Below are 12,028 nucleotides of genomic sequence, written 5' to 3'. Positions count from 1 at the left end.
GTAAGGGTAATTAAAGTACTCAAATTAACTACTAATATATTTGATAGAATTACTCTTAACCGATTATATATAAAAATAAAAAAAATCAGGAAAATAGACAATTTAAACGTTTGATATTGATACATAGCCAACATTTGATAAATCTTAAATAAATAGCCGTAATAATAACGTGGTCTAATATATGGATGCGAATATTTATCTAAGATTTACATCTGTAAATATATAAAAATGACTATTTACCTAAGATTTACCAAACGTTGGCTATTTAGCAATGTCAAACGTTTAAATTGGTTATTTTCCTAATGAAACCAATAAAATAAATAAATAAATGGCCGGTTAAACAACTAGCCAAAACAACACCCCTACTTTAAAATTATAGCCCAACTACTAATATATTTAGGAAAATAGCCAATTTATCATAAGAACATTCCAAAATTCTAATAATACCATTAGGTTAATATTATTAACTATCATAGTAAATAATATCATCCATAACAAAAAAAATTAGTAAATCTAATTAACAAGAACAAAAACTACAATAAATCTTATTTGTTGTAACAAGAATAACAGTAAATCTTATTTACCGTAACAAGAACAATAGTAAATCTTATTTACCGTAACAAGAAAACAGTAAATTTTATTTACCGTAACAAAAACAACAGTAAATCTTATTTACCATAATAAGAACAACAATAAATCTTATTTACCGTAACAAGAACAAAAGTAAATTTTATTTACCATAACAAGAACAAAAGTAAATTTTATTTACCGTAACAAGAAAACAATAAATCTTATTCACCGTAACAAGAACAACATTATATCTTATTTACCGTAACAAGAACAAAAGTAAATCTTATTTACCGTAACAAGAACAAAAGTAAATCTTATTTACCGTAACAAGAACAAAAGTAAATCTTATTTACCATAACAAGAAAAACAGTAAATCTTATTTAACGTAACATGAAAACAGTAAATCTTATTTATCGTAACAAGAACAATAATAAATCTTATTTACCGTAAAGAACAAAAGTAAATGTTATTTACCGTAACAAGAACAAAAATAAATGTTATTTACCGTAAGAAGAACGACATTAAATCTTATTAGGTACATTTACAGATTAACCATAATATTTTCTAGTTAATCTAACAGAAAAAATATCAGAGATGAGGATTAGTTAATCTAATAGTAAATACGATTTACTAATTATTTCATATTAACCATTGAGTAAATCATTCGTTTCTATGGTAAATATAATAATAAATCCGATTTACTACATATTTGTTAGAAAATTCCAAGACAAACACTTTCAACAGAATTACTACAATTAATCGGACAATAAATAACTCCTTACCATAACAATAACTCCAATCAATCCTAATAATTCCAATCAATTCTTAAACACTTACCATAACAATAACTTCAAAAAATGCCTTAGAAAAAGGACTCTGACATGAAAAAACATTAGAATTATCTTCTTCCTTGACCTTCGGAACCGACACCTTGAGAACGTCGTTCTTCATCTCCGCCTTAATCTGGCCCGTCTTGTACAACATCTTCGGGAGATCGATCATGCTCCAATACCTCTTCCGGTCGCCGTCGTCCTCTTCCTCATCGCTACAATCCTCGCCTAAGATCGTAAGCGTGTTATGCTCCATAAACACATTCACCACTACAAGAAATATGACATTTAGCTACGAAACTATTAGCGACGATTAAATCGTCGCTAATAATGCCTTTAGCGATGACTTTATCGTCGCTAATAAGTTGGTGCGAAAAATCTTAAAGTTTGGCGGTAAAGATAATTAGCGACGATAATATCGTCGCTAATTCTTGAGTCTCGTCGCTAAGTTCGCGGGAATATATTTAGCGACGATTTAATCGTCGCTAAATGATTTGGAATTTCTTTAGCGACGATATAATCGTCGCTAATAATTTCGAAGAAATTTTAAATTTTAACGAATTTTAAAGAGGGAAAAGTCCCTCTAATTTATTTAAACCGAAATAATTTAGCGACGAAATGAAATCATTTAGCGACGAAGAAATCGTCGCTAAATGCCTGGTTAACGTAAGTTCATTTAGCGACGAAAAAATCGTCGGTAAATGTCTTTAAATACCAGATCGCGACCCAGCTTCCCCATTTCTCTTTCTTTAACCTAAATCGATATTCTCTCTCTTTTTCTCTCTCCCGCCGTCGCCGTGCCCTCCTCCGCCGTGTGCCGCCGACGCCGACCTCGTCCTACCCGGTAAGTCTCTCTCTCTCCTCACTTCTCTCTCTCTCCTCACTTCTCACTCTCTCCTCACATCTCTCTCCTTACCTCTCTCTCTCCCGTTGCAGCTCCTCCGCCGCGCCGCCACTACTCCGTCGCCGACGCCGTAGCCGCTTCCCCGACGATGCCGTCCTTGTCTGCTTCCCCTCTTCCCCGCGAACCCGCGCGCTCCGTCACATACATCGGTAAGTTGTTTTTTTTTTATAACTTTTTATATATATATATATATATATTAGTTATTTATAGAATTAATATATTAGTTATTTATATATATATATAACTTTATTTATATATTAGTTATAAATATAAATGAATTAATTAGTTAGAAATGTAAATGAATTAATTAGTTATATTTACATAATTTATATTTATAGAATTATATATTTGTTATAAATTTTATAAATTATAAATGAATTAATTAGTTATAAATGAATTATATATTTGTTATAAATATTTAAATTAGTTTTGTTTACACAAATATTTAAATTGGTTATAAATTTTAATTAGGTATAAATATTTAAATTAGTTATAAATATTTATATTAGGTAAAATTATGTAAAAACATGTAAAAACAATTAGTTAGTTTATGTAAATTATGTAAAAACATGTAAAAACAATTAGTTAGTTGATATGGATTATGAATTTTAATAATCGAACCACTGAGGTTGGATTTATTGTTAGTTTTAGGATGTTTCTATGCAGGTTTTAAAGTTAAAGGCTTGATGCCGGGTTGTTAAGTTTATAGGGGAGGTTCTGCCGAAATTTCGGTAGGATCGATCGTGAAATTATAAAATAAAATCCGAAAACTACTAAATTTTGAAATGTTCAATCTATAGGTAAAATGAGTTATCCAAATAGGAATTGGATAATCGAGGACCAACGTTTAAGCGTTGAGTTTGCGGCTGGCATGACAGAGTTCATGGCAATGGCCCGACAACACGTAAATGTCGAAGGACGAGTTAAGTGTCCATGCAAGAGGTGTAATAACGTGTTGATGCAAAAAATTCCTGATATAGAGAATCATCTCTTTATCAGAGGATTTAAGAGAAATTACACGAGGTGGAACTTTCATGGGGAGGAAGAAGATGACGTAATGCAGTATCAGACGGATTACAGAGGAGGAGGCGGGATGTTTGATGCTGTACACGATATCTTAGATCACAACGACGTAGACGGTGACGATGACAGTATTGACCCGAATGCAGAATACCAGAGTGGACAGTTTGATGACCTTTTCAGCGACCTGAACACAGAATTATGGCCGGGTTGTACGGAGTATTCGTCACTCTCATTTGTTGTCACGTTGATGCATTTGAAAGTGATGAACAAGTGGACGAATAAGTCGTTTGATAAGCTACTGAAAGTACTGAAAAAGTCTCATCCGATCGGCAACACGATTCCAGAGTCATACTATGAAGCAAAGGCGAAATTGCGTCGATTTGGTATGGGTTACGAGTCGATTCACGTCTGCAAACACGATTGCGCATTGTTTTGGAAGGACAACGCCAATCTAGACGAGTGTCCAGTTTGTAATGAGAGCCAGTGGCTGAAGAAAGACGGTGGAAAAAAAGTAGCGCATAAAGTGTTGCGCTACTTTCCACTGAAAGATCGACTTAAGCGACTGTACGCGAGTCGGCACACAGCTCTAGAGATGCAGTGGCACGAGAATGAACGCATTAAGGAGGATGGTGTACTGCGACATCCTGCAGACGGAGCAACGTGGAAGGAGATCGACCGAAAATATCCCATGTTTGCGGCAGAACCGAGGAACGTCCGGCTTGGACTTGCCGCCGATGGTTTCAACCCATTTGGTGACATGAGTTTATCGTACAGTATGTGGCCGGTAGTGTTGACTGCGTACAATTTACCGCCGTGGTTGTGCATGAAAACATCGTACTTGATGTTAACATTGCTTATACCAGGTCGTAGTGCACCGGGAAAAGAAATGAATGTTTTCTTACAACCGCTGATTGATGAACTGAAGGAATTGTGGGAAACCGGTGTTGTGTTGAGAGATGGTTCGACCGGTGAGCTATTCAGGTTGTTTTCCGTACTTCTATGGACGGTGAATGATTTTCCAGCGAGAAGCAGTTTGTCGGGATGGAGTGGTCAAGGGTACCTTGCTTGTCCGACGTGTAACAATGACACACCATCTTTCAAGGCTCGAAACAAGATTGTTTACTGCGATCATCGTCGATTCTTGCCGTTGTTACACCCGATGAGGAAGAGCAAACTGTACAAGGTACGAAATGAGAACCAACCACCACCAGTGAGAAAATCAGCGAGCGACATACTTCGACAATTACGATTAGTGGGAGATGTAACCCCGGGGAAGCACCCTGACTTCGGCGGGAAGAAACGAAAGCGCGATGCGAGTGAGCTGAATTGGACAAAGAAAAGTATTTTCTTCGAGTTGCCGTATTGGTCGAGTCTTACGCTGAAGCATAACCTCGATGTAATGCATATAGAAAAGAATGTATGCGACAATCTTTTGGGTACCTTGCTGAATATCGAGGGGAAGACGAAAGACACAGATAAAGCGCGGTTGACTTTGGCGGACTGGAACATAAGGCACGAGCTTTATTTGTACCAAGAAGGAGATAGATGGATGAAACCGCCTTCGTCATACACTCTGACAGCTTCAGAACGGAAGCGGTTTACTGAGTTCTTGAGATTTGTCAGATTTCCCGATGGTTTTGCGGGGAATTCGAAGAAGAATGTTACCGCGGATGGGAGGTTGACGGGTTTGAAGTCTCACGATTGTCACGTGATTATGCAGCGCCTATTGGCTCCTGCTATTCGTCATTTTCTGGATCGAACAATTCGAGATGCCATAATAGAGCTCTGCAACTTCTTCAGACTTATTTGCTCTAGAATGCTGATAATTTCAGACATTGAGAAGGCACAAGAGGATGTGAAGCTTATATTGTGTAAGCTGGAACGAATTTTCCCGCCTGATTTCTTCACAATCATGGTTCATTTGGTAATGCATCTACCGGAGGAGGCAATTAACGGAGGTCCAGTTCATATGCGGTGGATATATCCATTTGAGAGATACCTTGGAACGCTCAAGAACTTTGTGCGTAATCGAGCTAGACCAGAGGGTTCAATTGCCGAAGCCTATGTTGTAGACGAAGCATTGACATTCTGCTCAAGGTATCTAGAAGGCGTTGAGAATCGTTTCAACATGCCCCAACGAACTGACGTCGCGTCTAACTTCGAAGGTGTCGAACGGGAGTTATCGGTGTTTCAGTCATCAAGTTGTCGGCCTTACGGGAAGATGACCACGATACGCTTAGATGAGAATATACGATTGCTCGCTGAGTGGTACATTTTACGAAATTGTCCCGAAATTGACGATTTCATGAGGTAAATGAGTGAAATAAATGAACTTGAATTATTTATACGAAGTGATGTATTAAGTGAACATGAATTTTATTTCAGTGAACACATAGATCTCATGGAATTAGAAGGTCGGCCAGATGTTGAAGAAGCGCATCGACTTGAGGAAAAGGACACACAACGACAATAACTTGACAAGCGTGTATGTGGCAAAAGAATGGTACAAAGACGAGCCATTTATTTTGGCAACTCAAGCGAAACAAGTTTTCTACTTGGAAGATAACTTGAATGGTCCTGATTGGCGAATCGTCGAAGAGTGTAATCATCGAAATGTGTGGGATCTTCCTGATATTGACCTCATTCTTGGTCAATCTTCGTCTTCAGTTCAGTTGTCAGTAGAACCGTCAGATTTAGATTCGCTGTCGACGCGTCATCAGTCTGCGATACCAGAGCCCGTGAGCAACGACGCAGTGAACTTGTTGGAAAATATTGAAGAAGAAGAGTTTATCGATGACAAAGAAACTGAGGACGAAGATTTGATGGAATAAGATGATTTGTCAGACGACGATGATTGATAGTATATAACGTTTTTCATTTACTTACTAAATTAACTGATTTAAATCATTACGAATGCATAACTAAATAAATTTTGTTTTGAATTTATGATGGCTGCGGCTACAGGAGCTGGAGGCAGCGGAGGCGGGGATGACTTCTTAGCCCGTCTCCCGAATTATTGTCAGTCGGCGCCCGTACGTGATGGCGTCGAAGAAGAAGACGAGGATATCGAACCGGCCGTGCGTGGGCCGACGGTCGGGCTTCGATCTGAGCGTGCACGGCGCCCCGGGGTGAAGGAAGTCGTTATTTATAACGAGGATTTTCAGTCGTTCTTGCAGCCAGAGCGCGAGATGGATCCGGATCTCGCGACGTTCGTGAACACGCTCGGGTTGGTCGTCCGAGATAAGATATCGCCCACGGTCCCAAGGTGGACGAATGCGAACGTGGGGCCGGCGAAGGAGGCCGAGATCCGAGCAGCGATTCGAGACAAGTACGACATTCGAGTCGATGGTGATGCAACCGGGAAGAAGAAGGCGATTGTCGATGCGGCAATCATTCGAGACGCGAAGACTCGTCTTCGCGATTGGAGGCATACCTTGCGGTCATGGTTTGACATCGACTGCAAGAGCAGCGTACAGATGGAGCGGTCGCTGAAACCGAGGACCGTTAAGCTCGACACCGAATGGGAGACGCTGATACAACGATATACGAACGATGAGTTTAAGGTAATCAAATCATTTACGTTAAATATGTGTTTACCCTTTTATTAAACGATTTGTTATTTACGTGCACGTTTACTTATATTACAGGCCATACAAGCGAAGAACAAGGTGAATTGCGCGAAGAAGAAGACGAAGACTCGACAGGGGACGATTGGGTTCTCGACCCACCGCATGAAGAACGTAAGTTTTATGTTTATATGATACATCAAATCGTTAAAATTATCTAACACTTGAAGTTTTGTTTACATACAGAAGAGCGCCGAGACAGGCGCTTTCGAGAGCTTGTTTGCGAACTACAAGCGCCAACATCAGTCCGACAAGTCCGAATGGCTGACTCCTGAAGCCTCCGCACGTTGTGTAAGTTTACATTTATTTTTCTTATTTTTCGATTAATATATACCAACTAGTTAATTATATCAGGATCGACTGGTCGATAGGTTCAACACGTTGCGAGCGGAGGTTGAGCAACAAGAAGCGGACGTTGATATTTCCGTCCTAGAGCAGCAGGCGATCCGCGATATTATGGGTTCGCGGACTGATCACTTGACCGGCGTCGGACGTTTGGTGCCACAGGGAGCACGGATGGCGGCTGAAGTCGCCGAAGTCTACGGTAGTTCGGAGGCTGGGACGTCGCATCCAGGATATATCTCACAGGAGGTGTTCACGTCGACCATCGCCTCGTTCGCCGAGGCAATACAGAGTCAGGTGCCCGGCCTCAACCTGAGCTCGTTTATGCCTCAATTTCCGTAGAGTTCGCAGCACGCTCCGTCATCCCATAGCCAGCAGACTCCGACGGCCGGCGTCCACACTCCGACGCCCGGTGTCCACACTAGTACTCAGACGGGCGGCCAGCAGAGGACTCCTGACGCTAGCCAGCAGACGACGCCCGGCGGACCAAGTCAGTCTACTCCGACGCCGCAGCCTGCAGAACTTCAGCGCTAGCAGAAGAGCGTTTCACGTCGAGGAGGGGGAAAACGAGCGGCGGGACGACAAAGCAAACGTCGCGACTAGTGTTTTATTAGATATTTTGTGTATAGTAGATTATTATTTACATATTTCTCGATAACCGAAAACGTACGTAACCGGATTTTATATATTTGTTGATTTGGATCATATAATTTAGTTTTTATTTGATTTTTCATTTTAGAATTTCATAAAAAAAAACCATAAAAATAAATAATTAACGACGAAAAAAATAAAAAATAATAATAATAGTAATTAGCGACGACAAAGTCGTCGCTAATTATTATTACACACAAGGTATTAGCGACGACTTTTTCGTCGCTAATTAGCGCGGGAAAAATTCCCGCGTGAATTAGCGACGACAAAGTCGTCGCTAATTATCTGTTTCAAAATGAAAAAAAACTTCTCGTCACAACATTTAGGGACGACATTATCGTCGCTAATATCGTCGGTAAATATTTAGCGACGAATAAATCGCCGCTAAATATATTTAGGCACGGACATTTAGCGACGATAATAATCGTCGCTAAAATCGTCGCTAAATACATTTAGCGACGATTATCGGGTTATTACCGACGAAAAAAATCGTCGGTAATTGTTGAATATGTTGTAGTGCACGTCCTCCTTTCCAAGCCCAGGCATGTCAACCCTAAGCTTCAGCGCGTCGTCGGTCTCCCTCGCCTCCTATCACCGTTTGTCGCCGCGCACCGCAGCTAAGAGTCATGACGAATCCACAAAATTATCCGCTCAGGTCCTCGTCGGAGATAGAAGATGAAACACATCTGTAAAAAATCAAGCGGATCGATGGAAAAATTAGTTGAACGATCTCGCGATCAACGAATCGAAATCGAAATAAAATAGATTGACAGTGATTAGCGCGTGCGTGGAATAATTTACGATTTATCTGAAATAAAATTGTTGCGATGAGGTCGGCGATCGCTGGCGTTGAGGTTCCGATCCTATAAGTCGTGGTCGTAATGGTTTAACGCGCTGGTGTTGAAGCGACAAAAATTAAAGTTGTGGCAAAGGGGCGGGGAAAAGAAGAGAAGACCGGCGTTTGGTTTTGGGGCTGAGAATTTATAAAAGAAATTTGGGTTTGAGTATGAGAACGTATAAAAAGAAGAGTAATTTTGGAATCCAAAATAATATGGGCCATTCTCTAAAAAAAAAAAAAACTGATAATTTGACTATTATTTTAATTGTCTCCATTCAAATCGGCTACTTTGTTACAAATCTCATAAATAAAACATATATTGGTTAATGTATGTTTAAAATATATGTTTGAAACTTTATTACTTAATGTTTAAAATTTCGAAAGTTGTTATTAGTTAATATATGCTTATGAAAAATTATAAATATATACTTTAGTTAATATAAATTACGAACATGGGAGAAAGTGCAAAAGAATAATTAAATATGTTATATTGGTTATTTTGACTTTCATAATTTCAAAACCCGTACAAATTGGGAAAAAAACACTCCTACACAATCAACTAACAAAAAATAAAGCCCATAGAAAATTTCAAATCCTGAATTTTGAAAGTTAACATTGGTTAGTATATGTTAATACTTGTTTATAAAGGTGTGTGTATGTATATATATATATATATACATATATATATATATATATTTGTTGATATGGTTAAAGATAATATTGAAATGCAAAATTTGAATTGATAGTCCCATTGGCTATTCAATTTTAAGTTTTGAAATGTTGATTAGTTTTGAGTTTCAACGTCTTAAGTGACTTTAATTCATGTAATATTTTTTAATAATTAAGATAGCTATCTTACTAAAACATATTATATTGCATATATAATTAGTTTTTTTTTTTAATATTGAGGATCTTGCATTGGTTTTAGAGATTTCACACATTGATTGGTTGTAGATTTTGCATTGCTTTTGTAGATTTCCTATGGTTGTTTGGAGATTTCAAATTCTTCTGAATTCTCATTTAGAAATATCACAGAGACTCGCTCACTCTACTTTGTACTTCCGTTTGTTTTTCTTTTTGTTTTACAAACTCTCGATGCTTATCATAGTAGTATCGTTAGTTTGCGGGAGGATGTTATCATAATAATTTTTATTATGATGTAAGAGTTGTTTAGTGACTATAGTCTTTAACTTTTTATTATCTTGTTTATTTATATTCTTCATTGGTGGATTTTTAAATAAGCATTTCGCAATATAAACCTAAAGTATTCAACCTCTCTTTTTTCGTTTATCTCTCAACCCTTTTCTCATTTGCATAGATTTAAGTAATTGTTTATTAATTCATTCAAGAAAACACTAGCTTATTCATGTCAAATGGATATTTGATCAATTATATTTTTTTTCTTCTTAATTTGTAGATATTAAAACTAAGATTTATAGATACTAGTTCTCATTTGCATCTCATAACTCGGTCTATGATGTCTTCTTACTATTAATGAATGTATTTCTATAATTGCATTATTGGTTGTTGCTCGAATTGTTTCTAATATATTTACCCGCTACGATAATTTTACCAACTGAATTGGTCCTCTGGCCCTCATAATATTTTATTCATTACATAGTTTATAGTGAGTATTTCATAGTGATAATGGTAGATATTGTAATTTTCATGGTTTACTCATATTCGTGGCAACATTCTTTCTTATGTTTTACTAGTCTTTTAGTTTCCGTCAACTTCGCTGATATTTCCCGTTCTACTCAGAGTGTGATACTTTTTATAATAAACAAATTACTTAAACTAGGTCACTTAGAACTGTTCCATTAAGAAATAACCAGTTTTCATTTTACTTAAATAATTAGCCATTCTTATTACTTTAGGCAGTTTTTTATTATTACAATTCTCTATTCTAATATTTTTTAATTTTTTTAAAATAAACTTATAACTTATTTTTTCCTATTTGGTTGGCAATTCTTTTGTGTTGACTTTCCTTATTTATATGTTTGTTTAAAAAAAAAATTATATTTAGATTTTGAAAAAAATTGTACTTATTAATTATTATAACAGTAATCATTGGTATTTTTATTTTCTTATTAAAAAAATAACAGCACGTTTTATTTTATTAAGAAACAATCAACATTAGTATTTGTTAGTTTACAAATAACCATATTTTATACACTACTAATTTTTTTGTATGGTTATAAATGCAATTATTTTGTGGTATGAAAATGAAATCAATGAACGAATGAAATCAATAACCATATTGGTTCATTGGTTTACAAACGAATTTGTTTGTTTTTTTAAAACGTAATCCGATTTTTTGTGTGATTAGTTTTTATTTTTGTAGTTCCCTTGTTCAATTTTGTGAATGGGTTTCATTTTAATACTGATAAGATTTTATTGACTTTTATTCGTATTTTTAGATGTATATTTTTCAAATTAAAAAAGGATAGTTTGGTCATCTTTAATTGCCTTAATGGACCTAATGATTACTTATTTTTAAGTTTCAAAACTATGACTAGTTTACAAAAGGCCAAATTTAATTAGGCTATTTTACATTATTGCCCTTTATATATACGTTTGGCGCCTCTATATTTTTTTACCTTAAATATTTCTGCTTAGATCTTCAATTTTTTAAATTAAAAAGGGCCTCCTAAAAAACTTCACCACCACTCGAACGGGTGCAACGACGAGGATAAAGAGCACCCTATGCCTCTACAATTACTCAAGACCGGGCGAAATTATCCCCAAAATTAAAAAAAAAAACCGAAAACGTGATCTTTTGCCGTCCACTGACAAATCGCGTGGGCCACTACGTTCACGTTCCTCTTAATCCAACTAAATGAAATAGACTCAAAATTACTCAAAAGATCTAAAATAGACTGAAAAATAGGGAAAATTCTCCAATCGGAGCAATTAGAACCTTTCTGAAAACACCTGATTACCCTTTGGTTATCACCTTCAAGCTCCAACCCCGCTTGACATTCCGGAATTTGGCAAGAAGGAGAGCCTGAAGAACTCGAAGCATCTCTGTCTTGATCGCCGAAGACGCTCTGACTGGACCCCTCCAAAACCACTTGCAACACGGCAAAGTTCCCCTTAACTTTTTTACTTTTAACATTCTAGCCCTTTTATATTAATAATTAGACCTTCTTATTTTATAAATTTATTCTAATACTATTTATCTATCAAAACAAAATTAAAATTGACACTTCTAAATACTTTTATAAATAAGAAAGATACTAAT

General features: G+C 36.7%; 1 protein-coding gene across 1 annotated transcript; it reads right to left on the bottom strand.

Annotated features, from left to right (window-relative positions):
• Positions 1-1,369: 1,369 nt before the first annotated feature.
• Positions 1,370-11,902, bottom strand: LOC149385666 (23.5 kDa heat shock protein, mitochondrial-like). The gene is made up of 4 exons (XM_089626381.1): positions 11,727-11,902; positions 11,549-11,619; positions 1,462-1,670; positions 1,370-1,375 (listed from the first exon to the last, which is right to left on the bottom strand). The coding sequence occupies exons 1-4, from the start codon at positions 11,900-11,902 to the stop codon at positions 1,370-1,372; spliced, it is 462 nt and encodes a 153-aa protein (XP_089482507.1).
• Between the last annotated feature and the right edge of the window lie 126 nt (positions 11,903-12,028).

This window comes from Urtica dioica, chromosome 9 (assembly GCF_054948205.1).
Source record: "Urtica dioica subsp. dioica isolate 48M chromosome 9, U.dioica_male_clone48M_v1_H2, whole genome shotgun sequence".
Lineage (NCBI taxonomy): Eukaryota > Viridiplantae > Streptophyta > Magnoliopsida > Rosales > Urticaceae > Urtica > Urtica dioica.
Note: the sequence above shows the minus strand (reverse complement) of the source record. Positions and strands in the feature narration are given on the sequence as shown.